This window comes from Pleurotus ostreatus (assembly GCF_014466165.1).
Source record: "Pleurotus ostreatus strain PC9 chromosome Unknown scaffold_11, whole genome shotgun sequence".
Classification (NCBI taxonomy): Eukaryota; Fungi; Basidiomycota; class Agaricomycetes; order Agaricales; family Pleurotaceae; genus Pleurotus; species Pleurotus ostreatus.
The window spans coordinates 540,660-559,187 of NW_023503166.1; the positions used below are offsets into that span (position 1 = coordinate 540,660).

At 51.3% G+C, this 18,528-nt stretch overlaps 6 protein-coding genes across 6 annotated transcripts; 3 read left to right on the forward strand and 3 right to left on the reverse strand.

Annotated features, from left to right (window-relative positions):
• Positions 1-136: 136 nt before the first annotated feature.
• Positions 137-4,643, forward strand: PC9H_002484 (uncharacterized protein; the record flags this gene model as incomplete). Its single annotated transcript, XM_036772120.1, has 4 exons — positions 137-775; positions 844-3,957; positions 4,199-4,316; positions 4,366-4,643. The coding sequence occupies 4 exons, from the start codon at positions 137-139 to the stop codon at positions 4,641-4,643; spliced, it is 4,149 nt and encodes a 1,382-aa protein (XP_036625766.1).
• A 315-nt stretch (positions 4,644-4,958) lies between these two features.
• PRP43_1 (DEAH-box ATP-dependent RNA helicase prp43) lies at positions 4,959-7,737 on the reverse strand (the record flags this gene model as incomplete). The annotated part of the gene is made up of 10 exons (XM_036772121.1): positions 4,959-5,127; positions 5,179-5,539; positions 5,600-5,722; positions 5,773-5,848; positions 5,896-6,045; positions 6,098-7,056; positions 7,112-7,233; positions 7,286-7,344; positions 7,453-7,572; positions 7,627-7,737. 10 exons carry the CDS (start codon positions 7,735-7,737, stop codon positions 4,959-4,961), a joined length of 2,250 nt encoding a protein of 749 aa, XP_036625767.1.
• A 150-nt stretch (positions 7,738-7,887) lies between these two features.
• On the forward strand, positions 7,888-8,953 carry PRE4 (Proteasome subunit beta type-7; the record flags this gene model as incomplete). The annotated part of the gene is made up of 6 exons (XM_036772122.1): positions 7,888-7,920; positions 7,970-8,064; positions 8,120-8,196; positions 8,254-8,530; positions 8,589-8,790; positions 8,840-8,953. The coding sequence occupies 6 exons, from the start codon at positions 7,888-7,890 to the stop codon at positions 8,951-8,953; spliced, it is 798 nt and encodes a 265-aa protein (XP_036625768.1).
• Positions 8,954-9,163: 210 nt separating this feature from the next.
• On the reverse strand, positions 9,164-12,951 carry PC9H_002487 (uncharacterized protein; the record flags this gene model as incomplete). The annotated part of the gene is made up of 13 exons (XM_036772123.1): positions 9,164-9,845; positions 9,894-10,081; positions 10,135-10,384; positions 10,444-10,554; positions 10,607-10,733; positions 10,788-11,400; positions 11,482-11,640; positions 11,700-11,833; positions 11,937-12,034; positions 12,090-12,217; positions 12,275-12,348; positions 12,410-12,713; positions 12,766-12,951. The coding sequence occupies 13 exons, from the start codon at positions 12,949-12,951 to the stop codon at positions 9,164-9,166; spliced, it is 3,054 nt and encodes a 1,017-aa protein (XP_036625769.1).
• Positions 12,952-13,317: 366 nt separating this feature from the next.
• Positions 13,318-15,052, reverse strand: PC9H_002488 (uncharacterized protein; the record flags this gene model as incomplete). The annotated part of the gene is made up of 6 exons (XM_036772124.1): positions 13,318-13,536; positions 13,600-13,744; positions 13,793-13,951; positions 14,002-14,144; positions 14,200-14,591; positions 14,647-15,052. The coding sequence occupies 6 exons, from the start codon at positions 15,050-15,052 to the stop codon at positions 13,318-13,320; spliced, it is 1,464 nt and encodes a 487-aa protein (XP_036625770.1).
• A 2,279-nt stretch (positions 15,053-17,331) lies between these two features.
• On the forward strand, positions 17,332-18,358 carry PC9H_002489 (uncharacterized protein; the record flags this gene model as incomplete). The annotated part of the gene is made up of 8 exons (XM_036772125.1): positions 17,332-17,421; positions 17,472-17,529; positions 17,589-17,602; positions 17,653-17,730; positions 17,792-17,884; positions 18,012-18,111; positions 18,168-18,243; positions 18,304-18,358. 8 exons carry the CDS (start codon positions 17,332-17,334, stop codon positions 18,356-18,358), a joined length of 564 nt encoding a protein of 187 aa, XP_036625771.1.
• Positions 18,359-18,528: the final 170 nt, after the last annotated feature.

Below are 18,528 nucleotides of genomic sequence, written 5' to 3' on the forward strand. Positions count from 1 at the left end.
CGTCGCGACGCACACACTCTATCAGTAACGAGTTGCTATAACGCATCTACCCCACTCCCATTTCTCCCCTCGACTTGACTTTCTACAGGCGCGGGTAGCCTATCGCGAGGAAGAGGTGCTGGTATAGGAATCAAAGATGTCAGTTGATTGTGAGTCGGAATATCGAGGGATTGAGGAGGGAGTAGAACGAGATCAAGACGATAAAGAGACGGAGAATGATGGAGCGCTGAGAAGGTTGATTCGCGCGAGGTCGAGGAAGTCTCTGAGGGCTATCGACATCGGCCTCGAAGTCGAAGATTTGAGCTCGCCCCCACCACTCAACTCGGACGAGGCACCACCGAAGGAGAGGACTCCGAATAAGACGAAGAAGCTGCCTCTCCCCCTCCCACTACCACCGGCGCCTTTACCTATGCCACCAACACGTCCCCTCTCACGTCCCCGTCCCCTTCCTCCACCTAACCCGTCCAATATGAAGCCAACGAACAGTCGTACCCCCCTGCCACTGCCATTACCCCCGACGCCGCCAATCAACTCCACGGGATTGATTAAGAAGAGCAGCTTGAAAAAGCGCACCATATCCAAAATCCCGCCCCTCCCACTACCCCCTACCTTTTCGCCTCTCTTGACTAGTTCATTTGGGACAAATGGGAATGCAAACGGCAGGGTCACACGGGTTCCCAGCCTGCGGGCGAATTTGAAGTCAAGTAGATCAGGAAGTAAAGGGAGTGGGAGTGGAGGGGCGAGGGATACCAATGACAACGCCAATGAGAGGGTGGTGAGTTCACTTCTGACTCTCCCTTTCTCTTCAGTTTGAGTACCGAGTACTGAATTGAAGTTGCATAGCATAGCGTTGGTATAGAGCTCAACATAACACGGAAGTCTTCGATACTGAGGCGGTACGGCTCTATACGCCGCTCGCGCGCCCGCCTCACGACCGATTCAAACACCAATGCTCGGTGGAAGGAAGAAGAAATCGACGATCTCGATTTCGAAGGCGAAGTAAACGAAATCATTGATGCCTATACCTACGCTCTGATATCCGCTCCTGCTATCACAAACGCCAGCTTCGGCTTTGGCCTCGGATCTGAGATCCCTGACTTTAGGTCCGCCTCCAGCCACGACGGATCCAGATATTCCAAGTACTCCAGATACTCCAAATACTCGAAGGGAGATGTTGTGACGCCGTTTGTAGGGTTCGAGTTCGTGACGCCGCCGTGGTACGTTATGGCAAAGGGTTTGGCTACTGGGACGAGCGGCGCCGGTGGGATGCGGATGCGGTTGAGCGGAGATTACGAGTACGACGAGAAAGACTATGGTCCAACGCCTGGGGGATACCTCTCTGTCTCTCGGAATGGTTTTGATTTTGGGTTCGATGGGGAAAGGGAGGAGAGGGAGGAGATGGGGGGAGATGGCTCGTTCAAGGCATTCACAAGGGGCGTCAGTGGAATCCCGCGGACGGCGCATGCTTTGTCACTGCACGAGTACGAAATCGAGACGCTGTCGAGGAACGGTAGTATCGGCAGCGTGAGTAGGAGAGGGTGGACTACTGCAGATGAAGAACGAAAACGCGAATTGAAACGTGGCGGCGGCGGCGGCGGGAGCGGTGGTAGTGGGGAGAGTCACGGAAGACCAATGCTAAGGCCACTGAGTATTCCGTCCCCCTCGTCGTCTGGGACCGCGAGCTCCAAATCTGCGCATACGAGATCGGGGATGGCGACATCGCTGTCCATGAAGAATACGAGTTCTGGTTTCCGCGTGAAGACAGATGCGAAGACGAGGAAGTCTATCTACCCTCTCTCAGCGCATCCGTCCACTCGAGCAACACGGGCGGTCACCCGACAGTATACTGAGTATACTTATACTGTGGGGTTGGGAGTGGTGGCGGGGTTGGAGCTTCTAGATGAGGGGGGCGATGGCGCTGGCGCTGGCCGTGTTGGTGTAGGAGAGGCAGGAGGGGGAGGGTTGTTGTCAGCGACAGTGCAAATCCGGTCGGCGACGTTACATTCGGCAACTTTTTCGTTCACAGCCAAGAACCCTCATTCACATCCGAAGAGCGGCCTGAGCACCGGCAGCCCACTAGCAAGCCCATATTGGAGGTCTCCGGTGCTAAGGGTGAACAAGAATCGATTTGCAGCTGATTTCTCAAGCAGTGTCGGGGATGTTGAACGGTGGTTTGGAGGGTTCGGAGGGAGGTTTGGGGGAAGTGATGACATTGACGACGAGGAGGAAGTAATCGTTCTGAGGTCTGCGGATGTGGAGGAATTAAGGAGCGTCAGTGTCACGGTTAGTCCGATTGAGGTTGACGAGTCGAGGGGTTTTGTATTGGGAAGGCAGGATGAGGAGGTGGAGGTGGAAGGGATGCGACCGTTTTGGCCTTCCGAAGGACAACAACCGAGTTCACCCCCTCCACGTCTTGACGTTCAGCCATTCCACGAGCCCCTGGATATCGATGTATCATGGATCCACGAGGAGAAAGAACAAGTCGAGGCGGGCGACGGGCAGGCTAGATCTAAGAGGAAGGCAGCTCCACCTCCATCGACGCCTTTGTTGAAGGACGAATGGGAGCGGCATATGCAGCGTGACGACGAAGCTCATATGGCTAGTAAGGCTGCTGAGTGGGAGCCGACACCGCCACTGTCAAGCGCCCCGAGTTTACTGCCTCCTCCTGTGCCACCGAAGCTGGATGACCACTTACAAGGTCAAGGGACCATGGGCGCTGGCGAATGGACGACCAGATTCGTGGAGATGATCACACCGCCGAACTCGAATGATTCGCCTCCCCCTTTCCAGAACGTAGGTAACGCCGAGCGGATGCCGTCCAATGGCGGAGTGGGGGTCAGCAGCCATGGAGGGGACGGATGGGAGAGTGTGAGAGGCCGACTAGAGGAAAGCGTGAAGGGATCTGGAAGGAACGAAGGTGTGGTAACGGAGAAGGATGTAACGGATGTTAGGGCGCTGTTAGCTGGCGCGAGAGGTTTCTCGATTGGGTCTCCATACGCATCTACATCGATGTCAGCAAAATTCTCTTCGCCCACGCACAATAGAAGTCAGTCCGAATCTGCGCTTGTTTGGAGTGCGGCACCACCCACCACGGGGAGTTTCCACGGCTACTCGGCGACACGGACGAAAGCAAAAGTGCTAGCGATAGGCGAGAAGGGGAAAGGGATTGGCAAGTTGCTTGGGAAGAAGATTGGGCTGACGGGGTGGAAAAGGGAGGAGGAAGGAGAAATGGTGATTAGTTCGCCGATGATGCTGTCCGAGAAGGACTATGTGCGAATGTGGGAGGAGAACAAGCGGGGTGCTACGAACGACATAGTCTCAGACAAGCATCACGGTAAGAAAAACAAGAAGGAGAAGAAAAAGAAGCCGAGGGTTGTCATCGACACATCTTGGGATTTTCTGGACGGAGGGGAGTCAACGCCGCTAAGCGTCTCAGCATATTCGACTAGGGGAGGCGGTATGTTGGTTTTATCGCCGCTGCACCCGCATTTAGAGGAGGCGACTCGGTATGTGGTTGGGATCGGCTCGCCGAGGTTGGGAATGTCGATGAAGGTGCATACGAATGCAGACGTAAACGATTCGCATCTGAAGGCGCTGCATTCGAGGGACGACGAAGGAACGCGGAAGAGGGGGAGGAATGTCCCATTTCCAATCGGTGGGAGACCCTTGAAGAAGCGGTCGACTTCAGGATCGTCTGGGAATATGAGTTTGCTCGACAGCAATGGGATCCCGCGGCGGGATAGCGATGCTTCGACTTCGTCGAAGCGCTCCGGAAGAACTGCCGCCCCCCCTCCGTTGAAGGGTCCGCCGCCTAGCGGTCCACTGCCTGGTGTTCCGACGCCTCCCCCACCTCTTTTATCTCCTCCATCTTCTTCGGGGACATCGGAATCATCGGGAGAATGCGTCCAATTTCATACCACGGAGCCGCTCCGAGTCAAAGTGCCCAGGAGGATCATGGTAGGGACTGCATTATGAATGTTTACGAATACGATTGACATTGAAGATATGGTATTCTCACTTCTATTTATTATCTATGTATCGCATCGCAATTGTAACTGAAATTAAACGTCTTTATCATTACCGCTTAATCCGTAAAAATGTGATTAGTTCCCTGTATCGCTGCTTAGACCTGGACAGTGTCTCGCGCAAGAAAATGAGAATGGCCGCCCAGCTGAGGGGGGCTACACTCCCAACGCAGCCAAACATTCCTACATGCCCCAACACACCAGTGGCTCACCAGGATGCACCAGCCCTCAGGAACCCTGAAAATGCAGAGACTCACGCCAATGCTACCGCAAACCAGAACGTTGGGGAAAGTGGCAAAGAAACATCGACAGACTGATGCTAGCTTGAACCCCACTCTAGGGAGGAGGAAGCTATGGAGGACGACATTCCAGATATTCCAACAAAATCAACCCATCCCACTAGGAAGGCTGCTGGGGAGTCATGGTGGGAAAGTTGCCCAAGCAATGAACACAGCCCAATTATGCACGGCAGCCAGCTCCAAACTTACCGGCTCCTCTGAGGCAGCTGGCTTTGGGCAAATAGCACTGACCTCCCCCCTGCCCCCTGTGGTGAGCATCCCCCAACTGCAGCTATGGCCTGGCTGCTCTGGCTGCACTGGTGGCCTCCTCTACCACTGAAAACACAACCATGCCAAGATTGACCTCTGAAGAGCCAGCCTAGGCCCTAATGCCGACACAGAGCTGAGGTTGAGTCCTTGAATTTGATTTGTCAGATGCTGAAGATGCAGAATCCAATGAAGCTTGTAGATGTGCTACGGCTCCCAATTAGATTCTCAATATATATATGTCTATGATTCAAGCCTGAGTCCATGCATGACGAAGTCATAGGTCTGAAGCTTTTACGGAATTATTACACATCTCCGAATCTACTGGTATGAACAACGCACTCCCGCTGGATGGCACAAATCTACGTTCAACATTCTCGTTCAGCGGTCAAGCGGCGGCCTGTTTTGCTCTTTTCTGCTTCTTAGCAGGCCGTGAGTCGACGGCACCACCAGCAGACTTGCCCAACTTCTTGTTCATAACCTTTTGGAGCGCTCGCTTAGTCTCGCCGTCTGGGAAGCTCGATAAGTCAAAATAACTGGGAGCAAATTCCAGAAGCCTGAATATATGTTTTAGAGATGGGAAGTAACACGGCGGGTGAGGAACATACCACTCCGGTCTGACTTCGGAAACGGTGCGAATGTACGGTCGCGTGGTAAGAACGAATTCATTGAATAGAACCCATTCGGGTTGCGTGTCCAACCCGCAAGAAGGGTGCAATGCGACAACTTGGTTGTCCTTCACCGTCAGGTAGCTCCCCTTCTCACCCTCCCGATGAGCCACTTGCATAAAGAACCCACAGACAAGTGCTTGTCGAATAGATTGGTACAGCTTCTTCTCGTCGCTTATTGACATCAGCTCCAGCTCGAACCTCTCCATGTTTCGCTGCAGTTGAGCACGGACATTCTCCGCTTGAGCAAGCGCTCGCCCGGAAACGTAGTTCGACCAAGTCCAATTCTTGTCGAATTTATCTGCGGTGCGAATAGATGAATATATATGTAGGAATGCGGCAAACGACAGGGTACACGTACTTTGCATGTATTGATTGTACACGTTGAGGAGTGTCAGATGGTCACCATCCGGGACGGTGAAGAGGGCTTTGGCAGCATCGGCCTGACTTCTCTGGTTTGCCGGGCGAACCCAAATGTTCGGCACTGGTATAGAATGAACATGATGAAGGCTGGGGATAACAAACTAAGCGCACCCGAAAGCATGGCAGTAATCGTGAGGATTTCGTTGCTGCATTTGAACTCGGGGCTCACGATGAGCAGTTCTGCTAACTGGCTCAGGTCAGCGCTCGGCCAATAAGAGATTGACAGAGACATACCTGAGGATCAAGAGGGAACTCTGCCATCATAGAACCCAACGGTGTCAGGTTTCCATCGTCGTCGAGCGCTTTCAAGAAGTTCAATAACTCCAACGCTCGCATCAATGTCTCAGGAGCAGGTGCATCAACGTAGTCAAATCGAACCAGATCCTGTAGGATGATGTCAGAGAATGAAACATACCAAACATGCAATTCCTTTCACCTTGATACCAAGCTTAACAAGCTCGAGCACCGTGTTGCTGAGATTACTCCGTAAGATCTCAGGGTATGTTTGCTCTTCGAGCTGCGACATGAAATCTTTCTCCGTATATAGCCTGAAGCACTTGCCAGGCCGTGTGCGACCTGCTCGTCCGGCGCGTTGCTGAGCTGAGGCTTTGGATATAGGGCTGACCAGTAAACTCTCGACTCGTATTCGGGGGTTGTACACTTTCTGCTTCGAGAAACCAGGATCGACGACGTAAACAATGCCATCGATTGTAAGCGACGTCTCAGCGATATTTGTCGACACAACTACTTTTCGACCAGGCGGATAGTCGGGCCCACGAGCAGCTGGGGCGGGGTCAAAGATACGCTGTTGTTGCATGGGTGGTAGCGACGAATAAAGTGGTATACAGACGATTGGGCCAACGGAGGAAGGATCTTGGTTAATGAGATCGTCTGCCTCGAGCTTGATTTTCCTGCACGCGTCTTCTATCTCCTCTTCACCTGTGAGGAACAGAAGGATGTCCCCGGGATCCTCGGCTCGGTGTATCATAAGTACAGTTCGGATTGCGGCTTCTACGTAGTCTGGCTCGGGGTCTTGGGTGTAGAATATCTCCACCGGATGTGTACGACCAGGGACCTTAAACAGGGGCGCCTTCGTGTCCGAGCGCAGACTGAAGTATTTCTGGAACTTGACAGCGTCGAGCGTCGCGGACATAATGATGATTTTCAAATCAGCGCGTCTTTTTGCAAGTGCTTTGAGGAGTCCCATTAGGATATCGGTAGCAAGGGTACGTTCGTGAGCCTCGTCGAGGATGATAGTCGAGTATCGTTGAAGGTCGGGATCATTCATGGCTTCGCGCAGAAGCATACCGTCGGTCATGTATTTGAGGAAGGTGGTTCCTGGTTCTGTCATGTCTTCGAATCGTATCGAGTACCCGACTTGACGTCCAAGTTGAACTGCAAAGGCCTTCAGTACCAATTGAGAGAAATTGCATTGACATATCTTCCGCACCATCCATCTCCTCTGCGACACGCTTTGCTACTGACATCGCTGCTACTCGACGAGGTTGTGTACATGCAATCATCTTCCCATTCGAATGAGCTAGATCTGAATAGGCCACGAACTGCGGGATTCTATGAAACCGGTCACAATCAATACGCTTCAGACCGTGCACCCACAACTCACTGCGTCGTTTTGCCAGACCCAGTCTCTCCAACCATCACGACGATCTGATTTTCACTGAACTATACTTGATCCGTCAGCTACCGTTACTTGCGCTGACATTCGGAGGGGAGGCTGGTAACGCATCTAAGAAACAGTGATACTCAACCTCCCCTCGTAGCACCACTCACCACTGTGAAGAAGTCATCCATCTGCGCGTATACGGGTAGCTTTTTCCTGGATTCCAAGATTTTCCTGTATTGGGCCGTGTGCGGCGTCAGCGGTTTGGTGAAGGGGTTCAGATCATGTTCCTACCAGGATTCTACAGTTAGGACAAGGAGCGCGAATTGATAACGACTGCGTACCAGAGCTTTCCTGGCCTGTTCACCAGTCACTTTGCGAGGTATAAAGCCGTACAACGGTTGCGACGCTGATGGATCATACTTGTTTGCTTTCGGTTTTTTGTCTTCAGCCATTTGTCGAATGAGTCCAAGGCTTCAAATGGTGGCAACAGACTTGTCGCAACAGAAATAATTTGAGTAGCTTACGTCATCTAAGATTGGGACGCGTGCAGCTTGCGCGTTCACAATGCCTCAACGCCTCCGTTTCCAATATCACCACCACCAATGGACCATTTCCCTACTAATTGGGGCCGCCCCGTACGTTCCAATCAGTTAGGGCATTTTGCACCATCTTATATCTTTGCAGCGTAATGATGCTTTCGACGCGTACGGAACATACCCCATCGCCCAACACCCTAGAAATGCAGTTGATGTCTTTGCGGACGGCGTGCAACGAACGCAGTAAGACATCCGTCTATATACTATGTCGGCATACGTGCTGATGCCGTGCCCCCAGGCAGCCAATAGTCACTGGTACAAGTGTGCTAGCCATCAAGTACAAAGATGGGATTATGATGGCTGCCGACAACCTTGGTGAGTATTGACCCAACGTATATGATAAGCGGCGGGGAGTTGACTCGCATGTCATAGCTTCGTATGGATCTCTTGCTCGCTTCAAGGATGTACAGCGTCTTCATCCCGTCGGAGACTACACCGTGATCGGTGCTGGCGGAGACATGTCCGATTTCCAGTACATCCAGCAGATGCTAGAGGAACTAGTAACCGAGGAATTTGCATCACAAGACGGGCACACTCTTGGTCCTGTGGAGATACATGAATATATGTCCCATGTCATGTATGCTAGACGCTCCAAGATCAACCCATTATGGAACTCGCTTGTAATTGGCGGCTTCAAGAACGGTAAAAGGTAAGAGTGCCGACTTTACTCCTAGCAAGCATTCACTCACGACACGACATGAATGCAGCTTCTTGTCCTACGTCGACCTGTTGGGAACGACGTACACAGCATCGACCATCGCCACTGGCTATGGTTCCATGATCGCTCAACCCCTTCTTCGCAAAGCGGTTGAGGGTAACGAAACTACCTTGACAGAGGAAGAAGCCCTGAAGATTATCGAGAGTAGTATGCGGGTGTTATTCTATCGCGATGCACGAAGCATCAACAAAGTATGTTCAGTGCATCTTGTCATTCCATCTATCTCACGCCTATCCGTAGTTCCAAGTGGCTACGATTACTGAGAAGGGTGCTACGATCTCGGAGTCCCGCCATTTGGAAACGTCCTGGTCGTTTGCAGAGGGAATCAGAGGTTACGGGTCACAAACCCAATAAACAAATTGCATAAATTAGCTTGTTCCCGTTGTATGTGATCAATGACTTGGGGATGCACCTCTCGTCTTCTTTCTCTTTTCCCCGAGGATCGACAGCGTTTGAAAGAGCCCCTGAGTGAAGTGGACAATCGCGTCCCATTGACTGTTACATATATACAAGCGCGTGCAGGAGTAATATAACATATTTACATAGGTATATAGGGTGAAGCACTCAGAATGCCCCAGGGACTAACACCTTCTCAATTGGAGGTTGTCCTCCGACCTCGGCGACCCTCATCGATTCCTGCATTCCAAGCCCAACACGCTCCAACTCTGACAGTATCGGCCTATAGATACTCTCGTGTCCGGGACCGACAACACCTCTTACCGCCACCTGGTCGTCAATAACTCTCAACGCTGCAAAGGCCACAGGTAATCCAACCGTTCTCGCCATCGCCGACGCACGATCATCACCCAGCACGATCAGGTTGGAGGTATGTATTTCCGATTTCGCCCCTAGTATTTTAGGAGAGGCGATAATCTCATGCGACATGAGAACCATATCCTTCTCGCTGGATCTATACTTTAGTTTATGGGCGAGGAGGATGCTAAAGAGGTCTATCGGGGCGAGCTTCTCTCTGGGCATGGGCGGGAAAGACTGGATGGGGGCCGACGCATCTATTGAGGGGAGAAGACCTAGCCATCGGAGGGCATCGAAGAGTTCCCGAGCCTGGGATTCGCCTACAAGAGTTTTGATGGCACCTGGGATATCTAGTGTCCCGAATTTGACACCAAGCTTCATGGAAAGAGCTTGTGGGACCAAGGACGACCACCTCTCGAGGTACATCAGCCTATTAGTTTCAAGAATGCCGAGGGATTTGAAGGAGTCCATCAATTTGCTGAACCCGGGGTACCTATCAACGCAAAAGTGTTGGAATTAGATTGGGGGAAAATGAACGGACAGATGCAGACGTCGTACGTGCCTGAGTGTACCACGAAGGATGGTTCGGATAGGTTCGTCTTCGAGATTATATGTATTTAGGTAAGTCAGACTGTCTCGGTTCGCGATGCCTTCAAGATCGAACTTGTCTGTGATGGGTACGTCGGGGAAATAGGTCTTCAAGAGATTATCACCAGTAATATTATATGTCTGACAGGAATTGGCAAGTTAGCCTCACATCACATGGGAAAATGGCAGCGTACCGTGTGGTTTAACCGATACTGTGCACTATTCAATGCGGCGGCCAAGACGCCTCTAGGGCTCCAACTGAACTTATATCTGAAGGGAACATGGGGGACGTCGGGTGCAGGAAGTCCTCCGCAGAAGGAAATAAAGGACGTGATCATTTTGTCCTGTGATTTGAGGCGCTCGATAAGTGATATAGCAGAGCAGTGGTCGATCCCAGGATCCAAGCCAATCTCGTTGAGGAGGAGGACATCGGCGTCAATAGCACTGCGTATCCGTGCGATTGTGAGGACAAGAGTGTGGGAGGGGAAAATAGCGGTACAGACCTCATATTAAGAAGGGCCATGTCACTGCTAATGTACGACGCGGTGACGAGGTGTTTCTTGTGCTTGATGCAAAGTTTGGCAGCCTTAGGGTGGAGCGATGCGGGGAGTAAGCTGTGAGTGTGTTCAATCAAGACCGCCTGCTGTTTTACATAGAGAGACGGACCTGATAATCACGTCGGATTCACTGATCAAGTCCGAAACCGTGTTCAAATCCTTCATGTCAATGATGCGATACTTCACATTGAGATGGCGCTCAGTGAGCTTTTCAACCTCTCTAAGTGAGTTACTGGCTATAGACTATTTATCAGCAAATGATTGACAGACGGGCGTAGAAAGGGATTTACCGATTAACAACTCGACATCTGCGCGCCTTGCGATCTCGTCTACAGCCGGCCCTGCAACCATCCCGCTCCCTAGCATTAACATTCGTTTCTTCTTTCCTCTTCTGTCGGCATTCGTAACATCAGTAACGCCGGCCTTGCCCACGTTCAACGGCTTGTAAACCTGCTGCTTTTCCGCAGCCTTGGTCTCATGCTCCCTGTTTCTTCCGTTTCCTTTGAAAAGAGACATCAAGAATATACCCGATGCGTCATCGGCCAATTTCTGCGCCTCGCTCGGATTCTCCGCTCTCCACTTGGCTACATTGTCCTGAAGCCAGAGGTGTGGGGAAGTGAGCTCTCCGTCCATTGCTATCGTCGCGCGATCAAGGGCTTTCATATACTTGTCGTCGCTATCAGGCCATTTGTTGGAGTTGGAAGGGAATTGTTGGTATTGTTCAATCAAAGCATTGAGATATGGCGAGAACGCTTCAGCGAAATGCTCTGACGCATCGAGGGGGATTGTAGTCGGCAGAATATCGACGGACATTATCTGCACGGCGGGCAACGAAGGGTTGACCTGGACCTTATAGAACGGCTCGGAAATTGTGGAAGAGCGGGTCATGAACTCCAGTCCGCCCTAAACGCAACGAGGAAGCATTCGTGAATATATAATGTAGTGAGCAATCAATTGTGGTCGACCCAAGGGAACAAAACTTACGCCCAAGTCGCAACTGATATCCCCGATATTCAATAACCGTGCACCACCAATAGTATTTGCACGGAATAAAGCTGCTTCAAGTTGTTTGGTTGTCATCAGCCTTGGGAAGGACGATTGCCACCCAGCACCGTTGAGAAGGAGAGTCAAGTATGGTGCAATCTGTGGTCGTGCAAAAACAATTAGCAATTATCCAGAAGTAAGTACAGAGCTTGACATACCTTCTCTGCGAAATCGGACCGATAGGACTGAGGTGCCCTGTAATAATCTTCTCGGTCGTATGGTGCGCCATCTAGCCGTGAGATATAGTGGTGGGGGAGGGCATGGACCAAGTAAATTCTGTCAAGGGGAGTCCCTGTTATTAAAGAGGGAGGGTTAGAGTGTATCCCGTTGTCCGTTTACCAGGGAAAAGGGGATATATTGTTGCTGTAGTTAGTAAAGACGGGGAAGTAACGTACTCGTGTCGCTGACAAGTCGCGGTAAGTCCTTGGGCTGAACATATTGTATGGGGAGCTCGCGGAGCATTGATATACACCCTTGGGATACGTTCCCGTTACTAACGAATTTTTTAGTTTCTAGTTAACTCAATTTATGAAGGGAAAATTGTTCACCCTGTTAAGCCGATTACTACAGGACCTAGCGCTGGTGGAGTCCCCTTCTCCTTGATGGTGTTGCCTATCTGTTTGAGTGAAGCTCGAAGGGCCGAGAGTGACGACTGTGTGTGCGGTCGGGGGGTGTACTGCGATGCACGCAAAGTGAGTTGTTGAATATAGGGGCAGGAGCGACGGAAACACACCAGAAAGGGAGAGGCAATGCCCATCTCAAGGTGCGAGTGTGCCATCGAAGAAAGCGACTCTAAAACACCCGCGACTGTGCATCCATTGGAAGATTTAGCAGAAGTCATGTGAGCGCGTGAGGTCGTCAGACTAACCACCGGCAAACCATCCAAAGCCTACCACTCTCTTGTCCGATTCCTCGTCCTTAATGAGTTCGTAGTCAATAAGTCTCGGTGCTCGCGACATGATCCCATTGAGGTCATCCTTCAAGTTGTATTTCGGGAGGAACTTCGCGAGAAGGCCCGTATTGTACGGCTGTCCTTTGGCGGTGTGGGAGAACATGACATGTGTTCGTGGATTGTCGAACGGCGGACGCGTGAGCACGGTCTCTACCGGGGGCTCCTTGATGCCAAGTACGATGTCCGCATCCTCAAGAGAGGGTACAATTTTCGCTCCGGCCTGTCGAACACGTTCAGAAGACGAGATTGGAGAGAAAACTACCATGAATCACCTCAACTAGCTCCTTCTCCGACCAAATCCTTCGCTGACATCTTTCTACAAATACCTTTACGTCTTTCCTTCTGAGGTTGTAGATGTGGGTGGGGGTTAGAGGGCAGCGGCGTTCCCAGATGCGAGCGGGGTCTTCTTTGCGGATGCCGACGACGACATTTCGAGCCGGTCGGGCGAGCGAGGCCATGGTGGTCGATTTGAAAGTGTAATTGCAAAGGAAAGAGGGTATACGCGTGATAACCCCTTTGGATAATCGTGGATCCGCCCGTCGTGTTGGACAGCGGTCGGACCTCGAGATATGATTTCATGGTCGGCGTTTATGGCATGCCAGGGTGGCGACGGTAGAAGCCAAGTTAGTTTACAAGTTAACCCCACATAGAGGTTCGCCCGAGCGTCAACAATTCGAGAGGATTGTATACTTATATGAAATTCACGAGTTCGAGTGTCTCAAGAAACAGTGTGGCGGCCGCCGTGCGTAGGTAAACAATAGTCGTCAGAGTATTAAGAGATAGTCATATTCTACTACACCCAATGCCATATCCATGCAAAGAATCTACACCCTACCTTCTCTAGCCCGACTACCCTTCGTCTCCACTCTCACATACTCCGTCTCGTCGACACCCTCACCATCTTTCTTGACGGCCATATATGCCTCGCCGAGCAGTTGCAGCGCCACAGCACGAAGTTGCAGCTTCTCTCGAGGTACTGAAGGGTCGCTGAGCACACGATCACACGTCTCCCGTAGGACTGATTCGATTTCGAGTTTGGTTCCCTGCAGGAGAGGAGTCAATCAGCATTTGTAGGTAGACATACGTAGCGGTGCCCATGCGCATACCTTGAATAATGCCTGTAATCCCTTCTCGGCAGCTTGTTCCTCCAGTTTTCTCTTCTCCTCAGGGCTGAGGTTGCCTGCTTTCTCCGCTGCCTGGATCTGATCGAATACGGCTTTGAGCTCGATGGCCGAACGGAGGGTTGATACGCTAAAGGTCGTCAATGGATCAGTGCACATCAATAGGCATTCGACTTACGTTTCACTAAAGACATGGTATTTGCCTTGCACATTATGCAGCCACCCCCCAACGCCCATGAATGACTGGTTCGTCGCGAGATGATGTTTCGCCTTGGAGGCGTATACAAACCCGATGGCGTGTAGCAGGTCCACACCATACGACTCTTTCTTCAGTTCTCTATATACCAGTCAACGCGCGTCCACTCCGACAAAATGGCAAACACTCACTCGGCTTCGATTTGACATATCGTCTTCCAGCTTGTCGCCACATCTTGGTCATTAGGGCCCGACGCAGATTCTGAGAAGATCCCCAGTTTGCGAGTGAGATTGTCCACGAGCTTCTGTACCCTCTCTGCGCGCGCCGCCGCTTTCTAAGTATATCAGTTTCCAAATGCGGCGCGCACGAGCGAACACGGGCACACGTACCTCCGCAGCCTTAGCACGGTCCTTCTCTTCCTTCTTCGCTTTCTCCTCCTCACTGAGTATTTCCCTCCCTTTAGCATCTCTCAATTTCTTACCATCCGCTTCGCCGCCCTCCGCCTCGTCGGCCTCCTGAAGTGCTGCTTTCATATCCCTCGCCAAGCTAATCTGTCCTATGATGGGGAGGAACCGCTCTCCACCGAAGATCGCCCCAAAGACCTCCTCCGGGTCGACGTATCCTCCTTCTGGCGCAGAGTCCTTCGGCCCGAATTCGTTGTATTTAGAGCGGAGGACGGGGTCGGATAGTGTTTGGTAGGCTATTGCAATCTCTTTGAACCGTTCTTCGGCATGAGGATCGTCTGGATTCTTATCAGGATGATGTTTGATGGCCAATCGACCTACAAGAATGTCAATAGGCTGCGCTCGATTGGCGTTCGAGGCGGGCATACGTACGATAGGCTTTTTTGATGTCGTCTGTAGTAGCATCGACGGCGACACCGAGTATGTCGTAGTACCCTGTCTCGAGAGGGCGTTCCTGTGTTCCGATCTTACGCTTCCCTCCTCCTACTCGTATATTGGGCTGTGCGGTTGATGGACCTGCGGTGCTTGAAGACGGTCTATGGGAAGACGAAGTGGAAGCGCCCCCAGAATTGGATGTGGAGGTCGAGGTGAGTTGGTTGGGATAGAACGCGTGGGTGAGGACGGATTTACAAGAGAAGCAGCGAATTTGGAGGAGTGAGCCTGGCCGAGGTTGTGTGGTGACAGGGAATTCGAGGGCGGTGTGGCATTGGGGGCATTGCGTGCGGATGTGGGGGACGATTGGGCGCGATTGGATGATGTTCGGGTTCGTCGTCGACATTGCGCTGGCTGTGGTGTAGAAGAGAGCCGTTGCCCCTTTGAAGCCACAGTACCCTAAGCGCTTGCTCCTTTTTTGGAAAGAGGGCGCGTACTCATATTCCTTTCAGCTTTTCCTTCACCTTCCGCAAACCCCATAACCGCTAGATATTAGAGACTTGAGGCGCAATCATTTCTGTATAGGCGAATCGTGCGTTGTTGAGTTACGTCACGTCAACAGTCATGCCTTTACTCAACCTGTAATTGCTAGCCGGAGTCACGATGCTAGTTGAGGGCTTTAAGCCGTTCTAGCCGCAGGTAGTCGTATCTGCCCAATATTCTTCAGTCTCTACCTCGGCCGTGGGTACAATGTACTGCCTTTTCTCCCCAGCGCAGGTCCTGCTGAGACTCTGGTGTACATATTCTGATGTAAGTGGTCCACCTTTATCAAGGTGAAGGACAGGTCGCCATAGCCTACCACTACCTGTCCAGACAACCATAGCTACTAGGCTTCCTCTTGCGAGGTGAAACAATATACTCCTGATGATGTTGCCCCCTCGCTGTAGCTTCAGCCCCCACTAAATGATCACGCATTTGTGCCGAACAAAACCAGCCATGACTACTTGATCCATCTTTAACACTATACATAACCATTCACTCCCCAACTGACTCCATCTCGACTCGTTGATGGTACGCTTGCCACCACAGGTGTGTCCAGACAAGCGTTCCCTATGGCGCGCAATACCCACCGCCAGTTCCGCTGCGGCTGGTGTTACTGGATCAATGGAAGACTTGGACTCGCTCGACAAGTTCTGCACTCCGATAGCCTGAAACAGTCCATTTGGGCACTGGACATGTCTTCACTGCCTTTACCATTACCGCTGCAAGCTGACGTCTTGCTTTGGTTGTTTTCCCGAAGATTGCCAGATAGTCATGCCCAAACTTCAAAGAACGGCGCGTCCTACCCGGGTAAGCATGCGGCTTTGTGGATTATCGCGCTCCCACCCGACGGTGCATTACTTGCTGCACCGCGTCCTAGGGTGACTTAATCACGCAGGGGACGAACAAGTATAGCCGTTTCTAAGAACAGCAGTGTTTATGTACCGGTTAGAAACATCGGCATGACCTCGGGACTCCGGCCCCATGGTACTTTACCTTGCTCGAAGGTTTCTAAATGTAGATCGGGTGCCAGTGATGCGGGGGTCTCTTGTTCCGAGCTACCCAGCATCTATTTGTGTTCTCAGAAGTGGAAATTGAGACTCTAGGGAGTATACCGGGTAATTTAGTGAAGCGTTGGTGATGAACCATAGCATAGTGGTGGTGCAAGTTGTTGATTTGTATGTTAGTTCAATCAAAGTTCAATGTCACGTCCCGGGTGGTGGACTGTTGTCTTAGCAGTGGACCTTTTGTTGTTAGAAAAGTCGCGTAGGCTTGGAAACTTTGAAATGTAGGTGTGAAGCTACTGTCTCACTGAGCATTACTCATAGTCTCATATTGTGGAAAGAACTAGCATTGACAGTCGACCTATTCAAGGAAGTAACCAATGTGGGAATTGATTACATCAGCGATCAACACCAGCGACTCGGCCGAGACACTGTTTGCACTATCATGCACATGGCTTACATCTATCAACGATGCCGCTCGAAACCAGAGTCCACGCAAACAAATTTCCATTCCTTGGAATGTACTCCGAAAGGTATCCTAGACTTTTGGTATACTGATTCATGCCGAGAAGTTGCTCCAACCATCAATGCGCCTGACTCCATGCACCATTTGAGGGATGACTTAACCGACGGAGCCTTGGCACTCTTCTCCTTCATATGATCAGACACTGGTGCGATGCGACAAGATCAACCGAGCTTGCGCCATCCGTATGCTGCTGATAGATGATCTGACCTCTTCAAGGATTACGGTTCATGCTTATGCAACTCAAACCCTCCAATGCCCAGCTAGAACCAGAGAACACTCCCTGCTACTTACGCGACGCATGATCGCCGTTCTATCTCATATCATGTAGAAGCCTCCTCCTCTGTTACGATGCTTCGACAACGGAGGAATTCCCGGGCGAGGTATTCCCGAACTCGTCGCGCTCCAACATGTCTGGCTTCTCTGTATCTACAAAAGGATAATCGACCATTCCGAGCGGACCGCCTTCAATATGGATCGACTTGCTCCCGGACCGTTTCAAACCCTCGCATTGTTGGGCGCCCAGTAGTCTGAAGACAGAGTCTCTATAAAGGCCAGCAAAATGGGCTCAATCGACAATTGCTGTGGATATACGCAACTTCAGTACCATCTCTCACAATGAAGTTCTCTGTCTCTCTGGTCTCCCTCGTCGCTGCTGCGTCATCTGTGGCTGCTCATGGAGTGATCACTACTCCTAGTCCTCGCGTCGTAGGTCACGGTGGTTTCAATCCACTTCCTTCGTCTAACCCATAATATAGGTTGGCGCTGCGAATCAGGCTGCTTGTGGTACGGGTGCTTACACCGTCCTCAAAAGTGGTATGTAGTACTATGCCATGGTCCGTTCTGCAATATCTCATCTTTGAGACCGTTGACAGACAAAGCTGGGCCGGTCAGTTGACTTCAGGTCTATGATATTAGCGGCTGACCATATTGGCCCAGATCGAGAATGCAGTTGCCAAAATTGATTCTTCTTTCGACGCTCAGGCCTGTCAACTGTTCTTCTGCAAAGGCTATCAGGTACGTACATTTTTTCTTAATTTTGCAGCAGTGCCACATCTCACCCCACCCTGCCGTATAGTTGGAGGACAATATTAAAAACACCCGCAAATACGCTCCAGGAACTGTAGTGCCAATCCACGTTGACCTCATCGCCCATCACACTGGCTCGGCCGTAGGTTGTCGCCAATCTCCTGCTAGAATTATGTTGAACGGTTCCCATTTCGTAGAATGTCTCTGTCGTAAGTATTTCAACCCACCCTATAGTAATCATATACCGATTGTTCTCTCTGCAACCGTAGGTCAACCTCGCCACTCAAAAGACAATCGGAAAGCCGCTGTTCTTGTGGCCAGTTTACGCCAACGACTCCCTCGGGCCTTCCGCTTGGCCTAAGAACGAGAGTAAGTCATGTCCGGATACAATGCTTGTATTGAAATTGATCCTTTCGCTTCCGAAGCCGATTTCGAAATCACGATCCCAGATTTGGGATCTCAATGTTCTACCGTTGGAGCCTGCGCTATTCAATGGTGGTGGTACGTCTTCGCCGAGATACCGTCCCTTTGATTACTCTAGCTGACTGTGGTATGATACAGGTATGCGTCGAAGGTCAGGCAGACCTACGAAAGCTGCATCGACTTCACTCAGTGATTCATGGCTCTCTACGAGGGATGTAGGAAATCCCAGTCCAAGCCCTTTCCTGTTACAACGTAGACGCGTTAACTTCATTGTACCTACCCAGTACCCCTCCCCCTCCCCCATATGAGTATGACCGTTTCAAGTATGAGGCTAAGCAAAAATTCCCCTCTGATCGTGACACA